Source organism: Bipolaris sorokiniana (genome assembly GCF_000338995.1).
Source record: "Bipolaris sorokiniana ND90Pr unplaced genomic scaffold COCSAscaffold_1, whole genome shotgun sequence".
Taxonomy (NCBI): domain Eukaryota; kingdom Fungi; phylum Ascomycota; class Dothideomycetes; order Pleosporales; family Pleosporaceae; genus Bipolaris; species Bipolaris sorokiniana.
This window is the reverse complement of record NW_006911895.1, coordinates 2560688-2585481: the sequence shown is the minus strand read 5'-3', so window position 1 is coordinate 2585481 and position 24794 is coordinate 2560688. Positions and strand designations below refer to the sequence as shown.

General features: G+C 39.1%; 5 protein-coding genes across 5 annotated transcripts; 3 read left to right on the top strand and 2 right to left on the bottom strand.

Annotated features, from left to right (window-relative positions):
• The first annotated feature begins 611 nt into the window (after window positions 1-611).
• Window positions 612-5490, top strand: COCSADRAFT_32528 (uncharacterized protein). Its single transcript, XM_007696130.1, has one exon. It carries the CDS (start codon window positions 804-806, stop codon window positions 5118-5120), a length of 4317 nt encoding a protein of 1438 aa, XP_007694320.1. The 5' UTR covers window positions 612-803; the 3' UTR covers window positions 5121-5490.
• A 2092-nt stretch (window positions 5491-7582) lies between these two features.
• COCSADRAFT_166820 (uncharacterized protein) lies at window positions 7583-8747 on the top strand (the record flags this gene model as incomplete). The annotated part of the gene is made up of 2 exons (XM_007696881.1): window positions 7583-8392; window positions 8451-8747. The coding sequence occupies 2 exons, from the start codon at window positions 7583-7585 to the stop codon at window positions 8745-8747; spliced, it is 1107 nt and encodes a 368-aa protein (XP_007695071.1).
• A 7903-nt stretch (window positions 8748-16650) lies between these two features.
• On the top strand, window positions 16651-17384 carry COCSADRAFT_77269 (uncharacterized protein; the record flags this gene model as incomplete). The annotated part of the gene is made up of 3 exons (XM_007696880.1): window positions 16651-16802; window positions 16944-16992; window positions 17331-17384. Coding segments are annotated over 3 exons (255 nt in total), but the record flags the coding sequence as incomplete, so codon positions are not given.
• Window positions 17385-18265: 881 nt separating this feature from the next.
• COCSADRAFT_76802 (uncharacterized protein) lies at window positions 18266-18427 on the bottom strand (the record flags this gene model as incomplete). Its single annotated transcript, XM_007696879.1, has 1 exon — window positions 18266-18427. A coding segment is annotated over one exon (162 nt), but the record flags the coding sequence as incomplete, so codon positions are not given.
• Window positions 18428-24213: 5786 nt separating this feature from the next.
• Window positions 24214-24444, bottom strand: COCSADRAFT_75847 (uncharacterized protein; the record flags this gene model as incomplete). Its single annotated transcript, XM_007696878.1, has 1 exon — window positions 24214-24444. A coding segment is annotated over one exon (231 nt), but the record flags the coding sequence as incomplete, so codon positions are not given.
• Between the last annotated feature and the right edge of the window lie 350 nt (window positions 24445-24794).

Genomic DNA, 24794 nt, shown 5'->3' with positions numbered 1-24794 from the left:
TCACAAAGCCCAACAAGCCAGCTTCTACGCCAAGTTATTAAAGGCTGTCAAATAGCGATGCAGTTAGCAACAATACTTGCAGAGGAGAATAAGAAGCTACGTATACAAGTCCAGCGTCACGAAAAAAGCAGAGTCAGCAGCGTCAATATATTGCTTCTGGTGGAGTACTCCAGGTCCAACAGGGTCAGCAGATAGCTGCAGAGGCAGAAAGGATGGTGATGGAGGCTAGCCAGAGCCAGGCTGGTGAGCGACGTCAGCGCGCACCGCCGACGTGTACGAAGTGCCACGTTCAAGGGCATACTCGGATCTCATGTAAATCTATATAGAGAATAATATCTCTTAATTTTATTCTATTTTATTGCGTTATTGTAGAGCAATTGCGCAGAGCGTCGGGTTAGGTTGGGCGGGGTGCCCAGCTTACTGATCTGCCCAGCTTACTGATCCCGCACGTTATCTATATAGTACTATGTAAGCAGTTGCATGTGTGGTGGTGCAAGTGGCGCAGGTGGCGAGCGGGGCTCGGAGGGGCTCGGCGCCATGCCCCATTCGCCATGACGCTTCGACAGGGCTGGAGATTTTTGGATCGAGAATCTTCATCTATGTCGGCCGCTGTCTTGCCTTTACTTACTTACATGCCGCCTCTCGCCCCTCCTCTGCGTGCGCAATCTGTCCGATTCATATTCTGGCGTTGAAGCATCTTGGGGTTCCTTTTCTTTTTTTCTTTTCTTTCGGCGTCCGTTTTATTTAGATACCCACTCCCCTCCCCAGTACACGCTACAAGACGACAGTAGGCATTGGGCACGATGCTTACGCGGGCAGCCGGACGAAAACTGCGCAGAGATGCCTTCAGGACACCCACGACGCTTTCTGACCAACTGACGCTGCCATGGCTGTGTCCCGCACTGTCACGAGCGCATTCGCAGACGCCTTCGATGGCTGCACGACGCAGCGCACACGACTCGACAACACGACGTCGACAACGTCGCTCGTCACTGTCCCTCCCCCTCTCTTCCTCAATCTCTGCTGCCATCCCTACGGCAGTCCGCCACGACACACGCTCGCTTGCTACGGCGGCCGAACTGCAACCCCCGCCGCCCTCGTCGCTTTCCTTCAATCCTTTCACCCAAGCCTTTGGCCGTCATCCACCCGACGCAGACCTCGCCCGCCTACCGCTATGGGATACCACCGACTTCCTGGTCGTTCACGATTCACTGGCTTCGATGCCACAACTTCGAGCCGTTCCCGGTGTCGGCAGCGATCCTACCGAGCTACACCAAAACCTATATGCCTGTCTACGGGTCGGTCGTGTGGATCGTGCCGCTGTAATTGTCAAGCGACTCATGACTCTATACAGACCAGATGCACCTGAAGTGATTGACGCACACAACGTCTACCTACAGACCCTCTTGGACTTGGGCCAATACGACGCCAAAGCCTCGGCAATGGAAAAGATACAGACTTGGTACGAAACCAAGATGCTGCGCCAGGGCGTTCAACCCAGTGCCCAGACATTTGTCACTCTCATACGTTCCGCAATGCACTTTCTCGACGACAGCGCTGCAGAAAATGCCGTCCGAGCATACATTGCCACTGCGCGCGAGTACGGTGAGAATGTTGTTGATACCATCAATGCTTCACCCGACTTTTCCGACGAAGAGTGGGATCTTTTGATTCGTCTGCAGCCCGAGTCATTCAACGAGCCTCCGCCGGTTGAGCAAGTTCAACATCTCCATGTCAGCACACCCGCCGGCCGCACCAATCTTATCGCCCACGGCCTAATACCCCATCCAACACAGGAAATCAAGCCTGTCAAGCAGAAGGGCATGGGTCTGGACTCGTTGAAACAGGCACTTAATGTCTTTGATCATGAAGACTGTGTCCCCTACCCACATGATATGGAGGGCACGCAAGAGGAAAAGGATCAAGCATACGCTTACGCACGACAGATTCAGATGGAGCAGGATGGTATGGAAGCCGCTGTCAAAAGATGGAAAGCTGAGGACGAGAAAATGCAGGAAATTGGCATTCATGGGGTCATGAACACAAAGTCTATCCAAGCCATGATGTATGGCTGGTACACCGCCCTAGTACCATTGTTCAAGAAGCGCATTGAGCATGCCAAGCAAGTCTTGTTGGAACCTCCAAAGGCCACAACGCGAGACGACGCCCACGAATACGGAGTTTGGCTAGAGCGATGCAAACCTGAGAAACTAGCGGCTATCACCGTTGCCCGTAGCACCCAATCTGCGGTAAAAGGCAAAGGAGAAGATAGTTCTGCTCTCAAGATAGCGGCCCTGTCCATCGCTGTGGGTAACGACATTGAGGACTATCTCAATGCCGAAACCCAAACTCGTCGAGATGCTTTTCTCAAAAAGCAACGTAAGCAAACCCGCCTGAACTTGGTCAGCACGCTTGCCAAATCAGGTTCGACATCATCCACAGAAAAACAACCCCAAAGTGCGAAGAGTAACATGCTCGAGTTTGAGAAGGTTCATATGCCTCTCTCGGCTCGGACAAAGCTTGGTGCTATGTGCATCGAACAGTTACTTCAGTCAGCAACTCTTGTGGTGACGGCGAAAGACCCGAGAACCGGCAAATCAGTCTCTCGTAGCATGGCAGCTTTTCACCACCAGGTTGGATTCCATCAAGGCAAAAAACTTGGTTTCCTCGTACCACATCACGAGCTCATGGCCAAGATGCGTACAGATTCTGTTCATAGCATTCAAACGGTCCGGCTGCCGATGGTAGTTGAACCAAAGCCGTGGTCAAGTTTTGAAGATGGTGGATACTATACTGTGCCGCAGAAGATTGTTCGTCAAAAAGGTGGTGATACTGCTCAGCGGGCGTATGCTCAGCTGGCCATAGAAAACGGTGACATGTCCAAGGTAATGGCCGGCCTTGATGTTCTAGGAAAGGTTCCCTGGCAGATCAACGCTCCTGTCTACGACGTAATGGCTCGTGCTTGGAACGCTGGTGAGAGCATTGGATCTTTAGTCGGTGAGGACGCCATCACAAGCCTCAAGCGCCCCTCTGAACCTTCTGCGGAAGCTTCATTCCAAGAACGATCACGATGGAACAAAGCTCTTCAGGAGTATGAGGACACGATTGGTGGCCTTCATTCTCAACGGTGCTTTCAAAACTTCCAGCTTGAGACTGCCCGAGCGTATGTCAACGAAAAAAAGATCTACTTCCCTCACAGTGTCGATTTCCGAGGCCGAGCGTACCCAATACCACCTATCCTTAACCACATTGGCTCGGATCTCTCAAGAGGACTTCTTAAGTTTGCACATGGCAAAGAGCTCGGCGCTGTTGGCTTGCAATGGCTGAAGATCCATCTTGCTAACTTGTACGGTTTCGACAAGGCAAGTTTGCGAGAACGCGAGCAGTTCGCCATGGACCACATGAGTGAGATTTGCGATTCTGCAAGTCAGCCTCTAGAGGGACAGCGATGGTGGACCAAGGCCGAAGATCCGTGGCAATGCTTAGCATGCTGTATTGAATTGAAGAACGCTTTCGACCTACCCGATCCGACCCGCTTTGTATCACAACTACCCGTTCATCAGGACGGAACCTGCAATGGACTGCAGCATTACGCGGCCTTGGGCGGTGACCATGCTGGCGCTCGCCAAGTCAACCTTGAGCCTTCGGATAGACCTCAGGACATCTACACTGGTGTTGCAGAGCTCGTGAAAGAAATGGTTGCTAAAGATGCCAGTAAAGGTGTACCTCTTGCGAACTTCATAGATGGACACATTTCTCGAAAGGTCGTCAAGCGGACGGTCATGACCAATGTGTATGGCGTCACATTCATGGGAGCGAAGCAACAGGTCCAAGATGAACTTCGCAGTCTTTTCCCCCATTTTCAGCCCACGGACAAAGTGAAGTCACTCGGAGTTGTTGCTTTGTACGTCGCACAAAGAATCTTCGAAGCACTGGGCAAGATTTTCAACGGCGCCCAAGAAATTCAATACTGGCTGGGCGAATGCGGTGATCGTATCACAACATCGATCTCTGCCGAACAAATCAAACGGATTCAGGAACGATTTGAGGGAATGAATCCTGCGGCAGCACTATATGACCCGAAGTTTGCTGCCCCCAAAAAGGTCACTACGCTCCAGATCAACAAGCTAAACAAGAACATGGAGAAGTTCAAGACTAGCATCATTTGGACGTCCCCTCTCAAGATGCCCATTGTGCAGCCGTACAGAAAAGATACCGTGCAGAAAATAAGAACCAAGATTCAGGATATCACTGTCTCAAAGAAATCACAGCAGGACGAAGTTGACAAGCGTAAACAACTGCAAGCATTTCCTCCCAACTTTATTCATTCTCTAGATGCCACGCACATGACACTTTCGGCGTTGAAAGCCAATGAAATGGGTCTCGATTTTGCGGCTGTACATGACAGTTTCTGGACACACGCATCTGATATCCCAAACCTGAATATAATCCTTCGCGACGCGTTTGTACGCATGCATAGCGAGGACATCATCGCTCGTCTTGCTGCAGAGTTCTCTGCACGCTATGCAGGAGCAATGTATCGCGCTACTGTTATCAACCATTCAGAGGCCGGACGGAAGATAATCAAATGGAGGATGGAAAATCGAAAAACGGGAGGAAAAGTCACAAGAGTCAGTGGGTCGGCCCGAGCAGATGCTTCATTTGAAGAAGTTGCACTAGAGGCCAAACGTCAAGAGTTGCTAAAGAGCGAAGATCCCAAGCAAAGGAAAGAGGGTGAAGAGATGGAGACACCCACCAGCATATGGCTCGCGAACCAAGATCCGAAGGCACTTCATTCTTTCCGTCTCCAACTGCTCGGTGAAACAAAAGAAAAAGAATCGGCAGACCGGCAAACGGAGATCAGAGACGATGTTCTGGATGGGATAACAGAGCCCTGCACCACTACTGAATCGACTATGCATCTTGTTGAAGACGATGCAGAGGATCTTGCAAAAGATCCTCAGAGTGGCGGCCTTCATGGGAAGAAGAAACCACTCTCCCGCATTGCTGCCGATAAGAGCACGGTCCAGGTCTGGGTGCCTTTGGAGTTTCCTCAAATCCCCAAGAAGGGTGGTTGGGATGTATCTCGTCTTCGAGAATCAAAATACTTCTTCTCTTGACTAAGTCCCGCACTTCGAGGCGATGCTGAGCGCGAGTTTTTTGCCCCAGGTGACTACGCGCCAATCAATGCGACGGAGCAGATTCGCAGAATTAGCAGGTTATTCAGGCTAGAGGACGAATGCGGATGGCACATCGAAATCAGTCATCTAGCCTGGTGGAGGGAGGCCCATCCAAACAGTTCGACCAATACTGGAAGAAAGAGGAAAGATGGGGAGAAGAGAGGCAGAAAGAAAAAAAATCTTTAGATGTGTTCCGCATTTACCTAGCTTGATTACGTGTATCATGTGTATCATACATAGTTAGCACCTTTCATTCAAGGAACTGTACGCCCAGTCTTTTTTTTTGAATCAATTACATAGAACCGTGACAGCACAGGACCAGCAGTTTTCTCGACTTGCATGATTTGTGCTAACAATCATTGCACGTGATGACATGGACGCAGGTCACCGGAAATCGCTGACATTTTGCAGGAAGTAACCAAGATAATACCGTCTCCCTGCATAGGACATGGGTAAAGTGTCCATGTAGCCAAATAATAGATGTCCAGAAAGAGGACCCATTTTTATGATACAAGACGGAGTAAGCCCAGGGGTCAAAAGGTATTCGTTATTGGCAAGATACCGGACCAACGTCGTCGCATAGCCTAGCTACCACTGCAAGGCAACCATACGACAGGGTGTACCTGCGCACTTCTTAGCTCCGAGAGATATGTAGTTTGTAATTTTGTATATTGTGGGAATTATAAGCCTTCCACATAAATCCGAAATGTGTCTCTGGGGACTCGAGCTGCAGGGGCAGTGAGATTTGCGAAAACATTTGCCGTTCGGCTATCCCGGCGCACTAAGAGGGGAACTGCTCGAAACGTCAAAGCGTCTTACAAGTGATTTGTGCCGGTGTCTTCGGTGGAGCTGCGGTAATGATCAACCAAGTCGTGTCTCGTGTAATCTTAATTACTCTATTCTTCTACAGTATCTACTTACCGGGTTACCGTCTTGACGCTGTATGCGATGCATGTCGGCGAAGACATGCTGTTTTATTTCCGTTATCAAATCGAACCCGACGTTAAGACCGTATTGGTATAGCATACCATTGGTGCTGTATCGGCTAGTTATAAAACATCTGATCATATGACTTCTTTGAAGCTGATAACCACTCTTCTCAGACGGAAGCTAGGAGACCTTGAATAATTGACAGGGAAGTTGCGACAACTTGCTTAAGATGAACGAATGATCAGCGGATCTGTGATGTAACATGGATGTGTACACGCTACTGCGTATACAGGACGGGCCCCCGATGAATGGTACAGGGGCTGAACTTCTACGCCAGCTCTTTGCCCCAGCAAGAACGTCGTCTATAAGATCCCTCCACAAATCATCTGTCTGTGCTCTTACAGGAAGCTTGTATCCGACGTCGGTTAGCTAGTGTCATTGAATCTTGAATTGTAGCTCACCTGTCTAGGAAGTATGATCGGCATGAAACACGCGCGAATCTCATAGATTGCCTGATAGGGGTGGTCGTTCCGTCTTGGATCTTAGTTACTAGTAGTGCTTAGCGACAGTTGTCTTGGTCTTGTGTCAGCGTCAGAGTTCTCCTTTCTAGGTCGGCCCGGATTGTGAGATCAGCATGGGACGATGGATGCATGAGGCAACGGACATAGCTTGGCAAGGTGACTGCAACACAACAGTTAACATGCAAACTACGCCACTAATTTTGGAGGTCAGGGACTTTCACTAGGGATAAGGGAGCGGCTCGCCTACTTCAAGAATGTAACAGCTTTGCCATGTCGTTGCCGGAAAGCATCCCCACACAAATGCTATCGTACAATTATATACCTGCCATGATTGCTTTTGACAATTGAGCGGCATTTGCCTCAGTATTACTGACACTAAAGTTGACAAAATACACAGATGGCCTATGCTCACGCTATTAGGGTGCGGCTCAGATAATCTTAAACACTACTACATGATCTAGACCCGTCTGTGTTCAGGGAGCCATGTACATTCTAAATATACGCTATCCGTCTGTGCGAAGATCCGGCACATCCAGCCAAGTAGGCATCCTTGGTTCGGTCTTACAATGAGCATACTCCAGTAAGCTTTCAACGAAAGAGTACGGATTGAACGTCTGTGCTAACTCAAGAAGATCATTGCCCCACTTTTGGGCAGTCAATTCAAACTGCTGATACAACTACCGACGATTCTAGAACTCAGAGCATAGTAACAAACATACGTATATAAGCCTTATAGATTCATCCAGTTGAAGAGCAAGAACCATACCAACTTCATCCTCTACATGACACACTTTAGCCTTCCATTGGAGCCAATTAACCTTATCTCTCAATCCTGATCATCGTGCATATAACGACATTATAACAATGCCAGCTCGCATTATGATCCGGAGACCGGTGGGGAGACTCCTGCAGATGGTGCCCAGATCTAGTCCATTACGAAGGCTAGGGACAATGGTCGATAATAGAGGTTCCACGATGCCGCCTGGTCACAGAGCCACGATAGGGCATCTCCAGACGTTTGAACTTCCCGAATCTCTCAGTGGAAATGCAGCAGATAAGGCTTTGGGAAAGAGCATGATCGATGCTTGGAGGAAAGACGGTATCCTCCAAATCTCTATGGACCCTATCAACCGCAAGCTCGCTGATGCAGCATTCCTTTGCAGCAAGAAGTTCTTCAGTCTAGACTACAACAAGAAGGCATCTTGTCTGGATGATCAATCTTTCGCTGGATACATTGCGTCGGGCGAAGAGATCACAGATAACATCGCTGACTATAGCGAGATCTTCACCGTCACCAAAGATCTTGCACTGTCTGATTTCCGTGTCCAGCAGAAGTGGCCATGCCATGGACCTTGTCCATGGCCATTTGGTCAGATGAAGACTGTGATGCAAGCTTATATGGATTACCTTGGTGAGAGTGGCGAGAAGATGCTGCAGCTCATTGCCTGGGGGCTTGGTATGGAGGATGGCAATGCCCTCACAAGGTATACACAGGATGGCTGGCACCATATGCGCATCCTGCGTTTCCCTGAGGCGAACAACGTCAATGGCAAGGGAAAAGCCGGACGCGGAATTGGCTCGCATACAGACTACGGACTACTTGTGATTGCCGCCCAGGATGACGTTGGCGGTCTCTTCATCCGCCCTCCGATCCAAGGTGAGACGTTTGCCAACTGGAAGGAGAGTGCAGCTGGCAAGCACGAGGATGCCGATGGCTGGGTCTATGTCCCACCCGTACCTGATGTCTTCACCGTGTTTCCTGTAAGTTTGATCCACTTGCGAACTTTTTGGGAGATGTTCCTGCTGACAAGCATGCGAGGGCGATATGATGCAATACATCACTAACTCTTTCCTTCCCTCCACGCCACACAAAGTCGGCCTCAACACTCGTGAGCGTTTCGCGTTCGCTTACTTCCATGAGCCAAACTTCTCCGCTGTTATGAAGCCTTTACCAGGCTTTGAGGCTAGAGATCCTATTAGTGGAATCCACTACGGAACTCATTTTACGAACATGTTCATGCGGAACTATCCAACAAGGGTCACCGCCGATCGAATAAGAGCTGAAGACAGAATGGCCTTATTAGAATCACCAAGCCTTCGCGAGCTATCGCTCTAGTGTAGTACCATAGTTAGAAATAGATTTGTAATCAATCATTCTCTTATAACGTGCGGGATCAGTAAGCTGGGCAGATCAGTAAGCTAGGCACCCCGCCCAACCTAACCCGACGCTCTGCGCAATTGCTCTACAACAACGCAATAAAATAGAATAAAATTAAGAGATATTATTCTCTATATAGATTCACATGAGATCCGAGTATGCTCTTGAACGTGGCACTTCGTATACGTCGGCGGTGCGCGCTGATGTCGCTCACCAGCCTGGCTCTGGCTAGCCTCTATCACCACCCTTTCTGCCTCTGTAGCTATCTGCTAACTCTATTAGACCTAGAGTACTCTATTAGAAGTAATATATTAACGCTGCTAACTCTGCTTTTTTCGTTAACGCTAGACTTCTATACGTAGCTTATTATTCTTCTCTGTAAGTATTGTTACTAACTATATTACTATTTAATAGCCTTTAATAACTTAATATAGAAGCTAGCTTATTAGGCTTTGTAATTACTAATAGAGCTGTTCTTAAAGAAGCTTTACCTACTACTAAAGCTAAGCTACTATATATAGTGTTTCTAGCTGCGTTGTAGCGTTATTATCTATAGTTATCTATAGTAGAGATGGTATTCTAGCTATAGTAAGCGATGATAGAACGCGATCTAGATAAAGAGGGATAAGTTCTGTCGCTTAAAAGCATGCCTAGATATTCTGCTGCGTAAATACTATTAGCTAGATCCGCGTATAGGCTATAAGGAAGTCTATCTTATTAATGTAGTAGACGTCTTAGTAGGTAAGCTCTTAATCTTACGTCTATACGCGCGCTTAAGCGGCGAGAAGTAGCTTATATTAAGTAGCTAGAGAAGATGCGACGTGTGTGGCGGTATATAGAGAGTAATAATCTTATTCTTAGCGTAGTACTAGTTGAACTCTAGCGTAGCGTAGCTACTATATGTAATGGGCTGCGCCCGTAGAGTGAAAGCACGTGATTGTATCACGTGCCTACATCGCGTGCCTATATCACACCGCTTAGTTAGAACTTACTCATACGAAGAGTAGAGAAGTAAGGTAAAAAGAGAGAGAGTTATCGTACGATAGCTTAACTCTTCTTATCTTTCTTCTTCTATACTATAGGCTAATATAAACTTATTTAAAGGCCTCTTTACTTATAATATAAGAAGAAAAACTACTACTCTTATCTCTTCTTTATATAAGAATAAAGAATTAAGAATATTCTCTATAGATATAGTAATCGCGCCTAAGAGTAAGTTATAATAAAATAATAAACTCTAAGTAGTTTTTATAAAAAATAATAAGCTAGATAGCTAAAATTACTAAACGTAACCTTTATATATTAATCTTTTTACTAGTAATAAGTAACTTTAGTAAGGCCTTTACTACGTAATAGTAGAGCTTTAATAGGCATAGAATATATTTTAAGAATTTAAATAGATAAAAAACCTTCTTTATATAATTTAGAGCTAACTTTCTATTAGTAATATATAGATGCCTATAACTACTCTAAGTAGAGATAATTAGTAATCTACGTATAACTTAACGCTTATAACTAAATCTACTATATAAAAGTTTAAAAAATTAAGACTTCTAAATATAGAAGTTCTTAAAAAGAGAATTTGTAAAGAATACTTCTAATAAGAAATCTATATATTAATAAAGCTCTTTACTAACTATCTTATATACTTTTTAGAAAATTACTAAGTATACTATATAATTCCTTATATAAAACAATAAGTCTTTACTACTCTTTAAGCTTATATTATAGTAGTAATAGATAAATAAAAAGAACTATTACTAAATAAACTTTAGGCTTAACTAAATAGATTCTTCTAAGACTAAATAATTAAGTAAAAGGCTCTATAATATCTTTATATAATAAAGTAAGATAAAGAAGAGTTCCTCTCTTATATATAAGTATTTAACTTAAGGTTCTATTAAATAAGACTAAGCTCTCTTAATAACGCGCTTAAAATTAACTACTTAAAGAACTTACTAAATAGAAAGCTACTCTACTACTAAGCTAGCTATTAATCTTTAGCTAGTAAAACGTATAAGTACTTTATAAATAGAATACGCGTTACTTAGAAAAACTTAAAAGTAGTAGACTAGCTATTATATAATATAATAGTCTACTCTAAATCTTTTTCTATAATTTATAAGATAATAAATTAGACTCTAACTATAAACGCTCTAGGTCTTAATATAAAGAATAACTATTAGAGTATAAGAACTTAAATTATATAATAAAAGAAAGAAGATAGCTATCTCTACTATAGACTTTAAAACTATCTTATATACTACTATAAAGCTATAATACTTAAATATATAAGAAACTCTATACTTACTATAAAGATAATAGTAGATACTATAGAAAGTAATAGCTCTAATAAGAGAAAAGAAGAGCTTTAGCCTAAAAACGCTAGCTAAAGCTATCAAAGTAAGTTAAGAAAGTTATATAACTATTTTATAGTCTCTTATAATAACTAAAAGCTACTTTACTTATATTAATTAATATAATTATTAATAGTATTAGAAATACTAGTACTATAATAAAAAATAGATATTATACTTAGTCTCTAATTAATAAAATAATTACCTAAGAACTTAACTAACTACGTGTATAAATAAGACCTTATATAGTTATAGATATAAGTAAGTAAAAGAGCTTTATATATGCTATTAATAAGTTTATAGTTAATATAAGAGAAGTAAAATAATAAGTAGCTACTTATATTATTCTATTACGTATAAGTATAATATATTTTAAAATAAACTTAGCTTAAAGACGTAGATAGCGTAATTAATACTCTATAATAATACTTATACTTCTACTACTATTAAATCTTAGTTCTAAGTACTAAGTTCTCTATATAAGAAATAAACTCTCTTATAGTTTCTTTAGCTATCTTTAAGTACTATATATATTAAAGTAAGAAGTAGCCAGCTATATAAGTATTTACTATAAGCTTTTAAAATATTAAAAAATCTTTATGTCTAAAGACGCTTCTTATAAAAAAAAGTAGAATAGTGTTATAAGTAATAAGAAGAATTCTCTCCTTAACAAATAACGAGATGGCTGAAGGCCTATGGACGTCCACGTCAGAAGGTAATGATTATCGCGGGGCTAGGTCACGTGATGTGCCATCCCGCTAAGGGCAACTATCCGAGGGATGGCAGGACGCCTTGGGATGGCAGCTATCCCTAACATTACAACTATCCTAGGGATGATAGAGAAGTAAGAGATAGTAGGACTAAAGGCAACGGATATAAGAATAAGTTAGATTTTATTATTATATTCGTTATAGTTAACTTAAATTATACTTTCTTACTAGTATCTTTACTTAACAAGATTATTATAAGTTAGTCTATTAAATAGATTAGTCTTATTAAACCCTCCTTAAGCACGCTAACTCTACTGCATCGCTAGATAAGCCTCACGGAATACTAACGTAATACTTACCTACCTTAGTGCAGACTAGAATAGAGAAGTATAAACTCTTACTCTGTGTAACACTTTAACCACCCACGGATCTAGTAGAAGAAGGATTAACTAGCAGCGTCCGAATAAGATTAAACTATATTAGGAAATTTAAGCGAATATATTCACATCCTAGGCTTGGCGCCTAAGGGAGATATTAACATAACTAGTAGTACCTAAGGGGGAAATAACGAGCTAGCAGTAGGGAGCCCTAAGTACGAACTTATTAATCTTAGACGCGAGAGCTAAGCTTAAGTAAGGTAAATAGCTAAGTTATAGAATACGATTAACTAACTTATAGGTTAACTAATAGCTACTCTAAATAAGAAACTACTTAAGAAGCTAAAAATAGTAACCCTAGAAAAGTACGATAGAAGTCGTACTAAGTTATAGATATTTCTTACTAATATTAACTTATATTATAAATTTAATAAAGTACCTAATAACTAGGAAAAGATTCTTATAGCTAGCACCTATATAAAGAGATAAGCGTTAAGCTAGATACAGCTATATATAGAGGACTACCTATTAGATATTAAAAAAAAGAAATAAAGAATAAGACGCGTGCCTTATTTACTAGTTAGGCTAAGTTTAAGAAAGAGATAGAACACATCTTTAGGGAAGTAGATGCTTAGAACTAGACAGAGAAAGCGATAACTCGCCTAAAGCAGACTAGTTTAGTATTAGCGTATATAGCCGAGTTTAAGCAGCTATAGGCATAAATTAACTAGGACGACGCAGCACTTCAAACGGTATTCGAAGCAGGTCTAAAGGAAAATATTAAAGATAGACTTATACATTATAATAAACTAAACACGCTTTATACGCTAATTAAGTTAGTAATATATATTAATAATAGACTATAGAAAAGAAACTAATAAAGAAAATAATCTTAGCTAGTAATAGCTAATATAAGGAAATAGCGTAGCTAGTTTAATAAGAATAGCGACACTATTATAACTAGTAAGGTATAAGACAAGTCTAAGAATAAGAATAGAAAACCCTAAGGATAGTATAATAACGGACTCTCTATAGAAGAACGTAAGAAGCGTTATAATAGTAAGGTATATCTCTAATATAGTAAAGTAGAACACTTCTGTAGAGATTACCTAAAAAACAAAGTTAGATAAGAAGTAGTTAAGATTAGAATAATTTAGATACTAATACCATATCTAACTAAGAAGCTAGATAAAACCCTTAGCGACCTAGACCTATATAAAGAAGTAAGATAAGCTACTAATAAGGCCTTTAAGCTAGTATAAGAGGCAATAGAACTCTAAGACTTTAAGTAGAACGCACTATTACCAACGGATTAGCAGATTAAAGAGACTAAAGTACTACGCCGCCTAAGAAACTAATAGTTCTAGATTTACAGAACTAATATATATTAAGCTAATAATTATAACACTAATAGACGAGTTATAATCTTAGAACCCTAAGTAGATAAGATTATCTACAGAGCTACTTAAGAATAACCTAGGTTTAAGGAACCTAATAATAAGAAGACACCTTAGACGATTAAGAAATAGATAGAGCAACATAAGCGCCTATATTAGGTCGACTGCCTAAGATAGTATAATTATCACTTAAGAAAGCGAGAAGAAACTAGAGATAATAAGGATAATTACTACTATACTAATTTATAGTATAATAAGTGTCGCGTATAGTATTACTATATACACTAGCCTAGAGAAAAGAAAGCTTATAAAGAGTTATACTAAATTAAGTACACGATTAATTACTAATTCTATAAGAAATAGCGACGGAAAGCTAGAAGAGTAGATAACTACTACTATAGTACGATTTCCGCCGAAGAATATATAGTAAAGAACTATAAAATATATAGGGCCTAAGTATAGGAAACGCTAGTAGAGTATAGTAAACTTCTATAGACGCATTACAGGAAAGAATACGCTATATACTAATAATAGTTTAAGAATACTTAATAGATAAATAACTACTACTATAGTACTCTATTAGCGAATATTTATAAGGTAAAGAATTGCCTAATTTATAAAAATAGGAAGCTAGAACTAAGAAAGAGAACTATATAATAGAAGACATCTTATAAGAATATCTATTAGAGCTTCTACTATAATAACTAGTATACGATATACTATTCCGCTAAAATAGGCAAAGGCTACTTTCTAAGGAAGAAGGGAAGCAGGTAGTTAAAAAACTAGAATGCTACTAAGAATAGAGTTACGCTAGTAAAGGCAGTTCTAAAATAACTCTTAAGTAAGTACAAAAGGTAGGAGTAAAAGAATTATAATTAAAAACTATAGTACTTATAGATAAACATAAGATATTAGCGCTTATAGATAGTAGAGTAGTATAAACTATTATATCTCCACAAGTAGTAGAAGGAAATAATATACTCTATTAGAATAAGAAAGTACTAATACGAGTAGTATTAGCTAATAATAGTTCTATAACATATAGAAACAGCTAGATTCGACTTAAGACTAAGGCAGTAATATTACGCCTAGCTAGTTAAGAAAGCTAAGAAAAGATTAGCATCATAGATCTTAGAGAGACTAAAATAATAATTAGCTACAATTAGTTATTAAAGTATAACCCTACTATTAATTAGTAAAAGAAAATATTACTTAGCCGAGAGCCTATACATAAGGTTACTAGAGTATAACACGAGATACGCCCGATAAATTAGCGCGCAACCTAGAATAGAAGATTTAGTATAATCTTACTATATAAGATTGTGAGAATCTATACGAAGGACTCTTAGAGTGTAGAAGTTATTTAGATATAGTAGATCGCGACCATAAAGGAAGAATTAGTACTATAGTTAGCAATTCTAATAGAATACTAAACGGACGAGTTTAGAGAACTATTTAAGAAAAATTAGGTAACAGACCTAGCAAACCATTAGAATTAGAATTACGAGATTATTCTTAATAAAGGAGCTAAGTTAAGCTTAGAACTAATATACTCTATAGCGCCTAAGTATAATACTAAGCTATAGGATTACATTTAAAAGAACTTAAAAAAGAGATTTATCTAACTAGAATTAGACCTAATAGCCTTACCTATTTTATTTATAAAGAAATCTAACAGGAAGTAGCAACTATATATTAACTTTAGAAGGTTAAATAGCGTAACTTAGAAGAACTAATATCTCTTACCACTTATTATAGAGCTTATAGATCAACTCTAGAGAGCTAAGTAGTTTATAAAGTTTAATATTTAGGAAGAATTTTACTAAATTAGAATGAAGGAAGGTTATAAATAGATAATAGCGTTTAAAATAAAGTATAGACTCTTTAAGTATATAGTTATACTGTTCAGATTAACGAATGCGCTAGTAACCTTTTAATTAGTTATTAATAACGCACTCTACGAGTACCTTAGAATCTTTATTACCGCGTACTTAGACGATATACTAGTATACTCTAGCAGCACACGCGAAGAATATATTAAGCATATTAAGAAGGTTCTATGAAAGCTTAAAGAATATAAGCTATACCTTTAACTAGAAAAGTATAAATTCTATATATAAGAAACAGAATTCCTTAGATTTATTATATTAACTAAAGAAGTAAAAATAAACCTAAAGAAGATATAGACTGTATAGGAATAGCTAATACCTAAAATAGTTAAGAATATTTAGTCCTTTTTAGAATTCGCGAATTACTATTAGAAGTTTATTAAGAATTACTTAAAGATTATAGCACCCCTTATAGAAGTAACAAAAAAGGAAGTAGGTTTTAAATAAGAATAGGAATATTAGGAGGCTTTTAATTAAATTAAGCAGATATTCCTAAAGGCACTAGTACTTAAGATGTACAGCCCTTAATAACCTACTAGAGTCAAGACTAACGCGTCTAACTATGCACTTAGAGCTGTGTTATCATAATAGTGCGTAGATAGAAAATAGAGACTAGTATTCTACTATTTATAGAAGTTCTTAAGAGCAGAACTTAATTATAATATTTATAATAAGGAACTACTTAGAGTAGTTAATGCCTTTAAATAATAGAAAGTGTACCTACTAGGACTCTCTAAATAGATTAAGGTTTTTACTAATTACTAGAACTTAATAAGTTTTATAATAACGAAAAAACTTAACTAATAATAAGTACGATAGGCAGAGATGCTAGCCTAGTTCGACTTCAAGATCACGCACCGCGTAGGGACGCTTAATAGAGTAGCGGACGCTTTAAGTAGAAGGTCTAATTTACGCGAAGAGGGTTATAAAGAACTATATAACGCCTTACTTAAGATGATGCCTAATAGCAGTCTAAAGTATAACTAGCCGGAACTAGCTAAGGTAGCTAAGGTGGCTAAGTAGGTAGAATCACTATAGAAATAATAGTAGAAAAAAGTAACGTTATAGGCGTTAGAAACGGACCTCTATCTACTAGAAGTAATAAATAATAGAAAAGAGCTTAAAGCTCTAAGAGAATGTATAAGCACGTATATACCCCTATATATAAGAACTGAACTTATTAAGACTCTATATAAGTCCCTAGAATATAGATACGCAGGGGTAGACGAAATAGTTAGACGACTAGCTAAGGTGTTTGCAATACTACGCTTGCGAGCGAAGGTGTAGGAAATACTAGGTAACTATTTAGTATATTACTAGAATAAGCCTAAGAGATATAAGCTCTACGGCCTATTATAACCTCTATAGCTACTATCTAGACTATAGATAAGCGTAATAATAGACTTTATAGTAAAGCTCCTAAGATTATTAGAACTAGGATTAGCTCGATTTTACGACATAATTCTAGTAATCGTAGACTAATTAACTAAGGTAGTAAAATTTATACCTATAGAAGAGACTATTATAGTAGATAAATGCGCGTATAAGGTTATAAAGGTACTAGTATTAGAGTATAGAATATCTAAAGAGTTTATTACTAATCGTGATAAACTATTTACGTCTAAATACTAGAGCACATTTCTAGTAAAGTTAGGTATTAAGAAAAAGCTTTTAATAAGCTTTCACCCGGAAACAGACGGCTAGATAGAACGAACGAACTAGATATTAGAATAGTATCTACGGATGTACGCTAATAAGTTATAGAATAACTAGATAGAACTACTACTAATAGTATAATTAGCCTATAATAGTACGAAATTAGTAACGACGAAGCATTCGCTGCACTACGCGAACTACAGATATAAGCTAACTACTTATTAGGATCTAAAGGACATTAAAAGTATCGCGGTAGGAGTAGACGATAAAGCAAAGCTTATACGAGAATTATACGAAGAATTAAGTAAGAATATAGCTTAGTAAAATCTTATAATATCTAAGGTAGCGAATAAACTAAGAATTAAGAGACTAACCTTTAAGAAGAGATATAAAGTTTTCTTATTAAGATAAAATCTAAAAACTAAACGACTATATAGAAAATTAGACAACCTCTAAATAGAACTATTTAAAATTCTAGAGGAAATAGAAAAAGTAAACTATAAGTTAAAACTCTTATAAAGTATATAAATCTACTCTATCTTTTATAAGAAACTTCTAGAACTAGTATCTTTAGATACTAAGCTAGTAATAGATATAGAGCTCGAAGATAATGAGTACGAGATTAAGAAAATTAAGAACCTACGGAAAATTAGTAATTAGTAGAAGTACTTAATTAAGTAGTAAGGATGGCCTAAGAGCTATAATACTTAGGAACCTAAAGAAAATCTAACGAACTATAAGTCACTAGTACGAGAATACTACTAGAAGCACCTAGAGAAGCGAGAGGCAGCCCCTTGAAGAGGAAGGAATAGTTAAAAGAAGGATCGTAGTAATTAGCCTATAACCCGCCTAGATTAGCTGATGATCCGGATAGCGATGGTTCGACAGCAGGAGGATTAGTACTAGGGGCCGAACTCCCCGCAACCTGCTCTTTTGCGCGCTCTAACTCTTTTAGCACTACTAGATCGCGATAAGTAAACGAGTGCTCTTACTCCTTAGCCTCTAGAAGCTTAACCTTTCTTTGAGCTAATTGCGCCTCTAATTAGACAATCTTAAGACGCTTCTAACGCTTTTCTCGCTGAATCTTCTTCTAATCTTTATTAGAAATAAAAAGACTATACTCCGCCTTTATAGTAATACAACCCGTATACTGCCTAGACGCTGTATTAATAAAATAACGTAGACTCTTCTCTTTGTAATAATTATACTTAGTAACTATTTCTAAATAAGCACTCTCTACTTTCGAGGCACGGTATTAGCGCTTCTTAGTTAAAGTGTACTTTCGAGATTAGCGAATAGACTGGACCTTAGGTATAGTTAGGAAGGCTACGAGGTAGAGACGGCTATAACGAGTGGACGGGCTCTAACCTTATATATAGCCGGCGTCTCAACACGCGGCATAGGAAAACAATAGTCTAGGGTATTAGGACGATAGCTCTAAGAGGGGAGGTAATGTTATAAGTAATAAGAAGGATTCTCTCCTTAATAAATAATGAGATGGCTAAAGGCCTATGGACGTCCACGTCAGAAGGTAATAATCATTGCGGGGCTAGGTCACGTAATATGCTATCCTACTAAGGGCAACTATCTAAGGGATAGTAGGACGCCTTGGGATAGCAGCTATCCCTAACATTACAACTATCCTAGGGATGGTAGAGAAGTAAGAGATGGTAGGACTAAAGGTAATAGATATAAGAATAGGTTAGATTTCATTATTACATTCGTTATAGTTAACTTAAATTATACTTTCTTACTAGTATCTTTACTTAATAAGATTATCACAAGTTAGTCTATTAAATAGATTAGTCTTGTTAAAACCTTCTTAAGCACGCTAACTCCACTGTATCGCCAGACAAGCCTCACGGAACACTAACGTAATACTCACCTGCCTTAGTGCGGACCAGGATAGAGAAGTATAGACCCTTACCCCGTGTAACAAATAGTAACTTTCTACTTATCTATAGCTAACGTAAAGCACTACTAAGCTAGACATACTACTAAGCCGGACACTTTTTCTTAGTATCGCGAACATTACTTACAAAGTAATATATCCTAACTACGTAAAGAGATATTAACTTAAAGAGAAGGTAGAATTACTCTTACTATTTAGGCCTATTATATAGGTTAGTTTAAGAGTATTCGACGCGCTGCTACTATCTACAACGTTCCTTTTTAGCGGCTTTCTAATTAGCTTAATAAAATTACTTTTTAGCTCTAGATATCTCTAAACTATTATAAACTAACTATAATTAATAAGTAAATAATTATATAATATATTCTTAATTTAGATTTATAAGAATTTGCTCTCTAACTATATAAAGTAGTAGATATAGTAGAGAAACTACTACGCGTACGAGATAGCTAACCTTTAGATAAGAACTAGATAGAGCGATTCGTATCGCGTTTAGATAAGCTAAAAATAGCTTTTAATTAAGTAAAGAACTACTGAAGAATATAGTAAAAAGATCTAAAGGTTATTAACGCGTAGTTTAGTCTAATATAAGAGATAATTAAGAAGTATAGAGTATATTCTAACGATATTTATAACTTCAATAAGACTAGCTTTTAAATAGGTGTAATTAGCTTAATAAAGGTTATTATAGGCGTAGAGCGTCGTATAAGGCCTACTCTTACGTAGCTAGATAATCGCGAGTAGGTTATAGTTATTTAGAGTATCTACGCTATAGAGTATACTACTCCGCTATTTATTATCTATAAAGAATATATCTACATCTCTACTTAGTATAAAGAAGTTAATATACTATATAACTAGAAGCTCTTAGTATTATAGAATAGCTAGACGAATAATAAGCTTAGCTTTATATAGTTAAAGCACTTTAATAAGCATATAAAGACGTGTTAGGTAGAGTTATATAGGCTGCTTATTCTTAATAGCTATAAGAGCTACCTAAACTAAGAATTTAAGGACTACTATCTTATATAGAAGATTCTTACTCTTTATATACCTACTTATTTATTATATATACTCTAGCCGCTTAACGTTATCTACTTTTTATCTCTTAAGTAGAAGTATTCTTAACGCGTATAAGACTTAGTACTGTTATGGGCGGAGAGGCCTAGCGAACGAGTATGCTTCTACCTATCGTACAGAAGCTAAAAGATGAGAAAAAGAGAAGATAACTAAGTACAGACTTCTCTTATACCTACTCGCTTCTGATCACATGTCTGTACAGAAGGTATATTACGTGGTCGAAGATCACGTGATCCCTTTAGTAGAGATCACGGGCGCAGCCCTTTATAATACTCCCCTCCTCTACTTATACGGACATGTTTGCGTTTGTTTGTTTTCCTAGGAGCACGCGGCTGCCTAACTTACGGTAGAGTAGCAGCGTTTGTTTACTCTAGTGGAGGAGGATTTCCACGAGAGTAACCGCTCCCTCCGTACGATATATAGAGCTGCCGTCCCTCTCTCCTCTAGCTTTTCTTTCTCTATACTAAATTAATTTAACTCTACTTCTATAATAATTTCTTCTTTCTTTCTAACTATACTTGTACGATGCCGCCTAAAGCGTAACTACTCTCTCGCGGTATCTAGGCTAACGCAAACACTAACAGTTTACAGTTTTGCACTAGCGGTAGCCTTAATAATAATATTAATAACGTGGCTAACTAAATCTTTAATGCTATCTATTGAGCTCTGACTTATATAACGCTAGGCGCTATACTGCTAACTTTTAATATACTGGGCGCTATTAACTTAAACGAGTATCGTGTCTAGTTTATCTTCGATTAGCGCGTTATAGATAAGCTACGCTGTGTTTACACAGTTGCCCCTATACGTAATACTTCTTTAACTTCTTATACGGCTAGTCTTAACTTACGTAGGAGAACGTTTACTATATTTTTAACTACTTCTATCGCCCTCGCAGTAATAGTCCGTACGATGCCGTCTTCGGCCCAAGCCCTTACGACTACTCGCCTATAATCGCACGTACGACTATCACTACTTGGCAGATTCTTATTAGCTGTCCGCTCTACCTTAAGGCCTTTATTGTACATAGCCGTAGCACTCTTAACGCGGCTTTTTATACGAATAATTGCGCTACTATCCTACAAGGCGAGAAGGAGTTTACCGCATTCGCTAGCTGCGTGTCTATTGCTAGTAAGTGAGATAGAGCCTGCTTTAACTACGTCTAGTAAGATTATAGAGCTTATTGTAGTGTCACTTAGTAGGTAGTCTCTCGTATAGGAGGTGGGCGTAAGAGGCTCTCTAGCGGTTCTAGTAGTGGTAACTAGCGTAGTTATCTGGCTGCGGGTAGTGCTGAGAACCCCCTGCTCGTGGAGTAGGTAGAACTACCTTCGCTAGTTTCTTCTAAGTCGTCTGTTAGGTTATCGTCCGGGTTAGATGTGGGACAACTATGACTATAGGGCCGTAGTGTTAGCGAGATGAGCGGCGGGCTCCTATGTGGGCTCGTCGTAGCCTACCTAATGAACAAGGTATTCTATTTATCTGCGCCTTATTCTCTCGTCCGTGATATCTCGTACTATTCACTCTAAGTGTTCTTTATTACTTTCGTTATCTCGTACGACTACAGCAGCTGGATTAGTGTCGTCCATCTGCTATGATGGGAATGGATCGTTAGCTACCGGACGGAGCTTATCTACATAGTAAGTTTTCGTTTTCTATAGTATAGCTAACTCCACCTAGTAGGGATCTCGTACGTGAGCAATCTAGAACTTAGCGCTTTTCTAATTAAGTTTCTTACTACTCCTTGTCGTACGAATATCCCGTAGGTCTAACTATACCTAGTCTCCTACGCGGTAGGTGGGCGCTAGTCTACGGGACTTATTAGCTTATCGTTCTTGCTCTTGTTAGGCGTACGTTATAGTAGATATAGCCTAGTTAGCGGTATTACTAATCGTCTGGACGATATCCTTTATAGCTTCTCCTACTTCGTTGGCTTATATAACTATTTAGGGCTAGGGAAAAAGAGTATTATAGTAATTATAGTAGAGGAAAAAGGGGGAAACTCCTATTATTATGTTTATACGAGAGTTAAGTATAAGTTCTAGAAGAGAGTAGAGTTATGCCTAGTTGTCTTAATTATAGTTGTAGAAGATCCGTATTACTGCTTCTATATTGCTATTAGCGCGCTCTGTTGTTCCGTCCGTTTATAGGTAGTAGGCTGTTAAGAGATTTCTCTAGATACTAAGTAGCTAGTAGACTTGTTTCTAAAGAGAGCTGGCGAATTGGGGGCTATGGTCGGACGTGATAGACTATAGAAGGCTATGGTACTAGTAGACTTCCCGTATGAAGGCCTAAGCGACGTCTGTTATCTTAATCTTGTCTATAGGGATTAGTACGACGCCTTTGCCTAGTCTGTTCTTTACTACTATAAGGTTGGTTTTTTCTTAAGAGCTAGGTAAACCCGTAATAAAGTTAACTGTTAGATGTTACCACGTACGACTAGGAATAGGTAATGGTTTTAAGTACCTATGTTTCCTATCTCTCTAGAGGGTGCTTTTCCTATAAAGCTTGTAATTCTGTACGTAACGGCGTACATTAGTGCTTATATTTAGCTAATACTATTCTCTTACGATAATTCTATATATTTCCTCTCGTCTAGGGTGTTCTATTAGTAGAGATAAGTGCGCAGTCTAGATTACTCCTGTCTGGAGTGGTTCGTATTTAGGTACCTATACTCTATTACGCTAGTATAACTTATCTTTAGCGTTAATCGTGCAGTCGCCTAAGAAGATAGTAATCTTACAAGAGCTTAGGAGAGATCGTTTTCCTTCTTATACAGCCGCTTTTATTTCTTAGTATAGAGAATCTTCTTGTACGGCGCTATCCCAATAGGCTCGTACGAGCGTAGGAAAATATAGTAGTTGTGGTAGTGTAGTCGACACTAGAGGAGAGACGTCTTCTTAAGTGTTGGTAGCATCTCGTACAGGCATAACTATAATACTTTCCTAGGTCTAGGCTGGCACTAGCATAATAAATTCTCTTGATGCTAAATGCTTGTCTAGGTCGTTCTTCTGCATATCTTAGTCTCGCCTAGATAAGGCGTCCGCCCGTACGTTCTCCTTACTAGGGCGGTAGCGGAGTTTTATATTTAAGAAGCGGGCTAGTTCTAAGTTCTATCGTACGTAGCGTTCGGAGAGCTTTTGCTTATGGGTGAAGTATTTTAGATTCTTATAGTTTGTAACTACTTCGAATTCTTGTACGCCTTATAATTTAGCGTTCTACTCTTTTAGATAGCAGATTACCACTAGTAGCTTCTTATTATAGATTAGGTAGTTCGCTTTATATACTAGTAGCTTTTGGGAGAAGTAAGCTATTGTACGTAGAGTACTTTTGTCGTCTTCTTATAGAAGTACAGCACCTATTGCTTGTCTAGATAAGTTATACTCTACTACTGTCTGTCTATCTAGGTTAAAGGTAGCTAATACTTCGTTAGAGAGGAAAGCTTCCTTAAGAGTAGTAAAGCTTAGCTCTTAGTCTTGGCTCTATTTAAATTTAGCGTCTTTTCTTATTAACTGTATAAGAGGTTCTACGAGTCTTAAAAAGTTAGAGATAAATCTATGATAGAAATTAGCGAACCTAAGGAACCCTCTTACGCCTTATATAGTAGCTAGAGCTTCCTATTCTTAAATAGCTCTTATCTTCTTAGTGTCTATTAAGACGCTCTTCCCTACTTTAAGGATAAATCCTAAGTATTTCGTACGTTGGACGTTAAATTCGCACTTCTTAAGTTTAAGCTGTAGTCCTGTAGCTTATAGACGCTTAATTACTTACTGTACGTAGTTGTAATGTTAGGATATTAAGCTATCTATATAGATTAGGATATCGTCTAAGTAGGCGGAAGCGAAATCGTCTAGAAACTCGCGTAGTGTCTAGTTAATATAACGTTGGAATGTGCTAGGGGCGTTAGTAAGTCTAAAAGGAGTAACTAGCTACTTATACGACCTAAACTGGGTATGAAAGGTAGTTATCTATTTCTAGCCCTCCGTGATCCGGATTTTATAGAAGGTGGCCGTGATATTAAGCTTTATATACTACTTTGCTTGTCTAACTTAATTTAGCGTCTTACGTATAAGAGATAGAGAATAATAGTTCTTATAAGTTAGTGTATTTAGGGCGCGGTAGTCTACGTAGAATCTTAGTTCTCCCCTAGGTTTCCGTACGAAGAGGACTAGTAACGTAGTGAGAGAGTTGCTTGCGCGGATGAACTCTTTCTTAAGTAACTTATATAGTGTCTTGCGTAGTACTAGAAGTTTATCTCTAGATATATTATAGAGAGGTCCGTATAGGACTTCTAGTAGCTTTCTATTATCTTTAGGGATTAGTTCGATCTTATAGTTAACGTCTAGACCTTGTAGAGGCGGGAGCTCGTCTTCTTTCTTTAGAGTAAATAGAGAGGCGTACTATCGTAAGTATGAAGGAAGTAACTTAGTTACTTCTACTATAGTTAGCTGCGTCTTTAGATAGAGAGCTTTCTTAATATCTTAGAGACTAGTAGCGAAGACTTGTAGAGCTGGCTGTTTTCGGCTTCGTTGTACGTAGGCCTAAAAAGCGGCTGCTAAGATTGTAGCGAAGTTCTATAGTGGTTTAGTTCTCTCTATGCTAGGTATAGAGAGATTGTAACGTGGAAGAA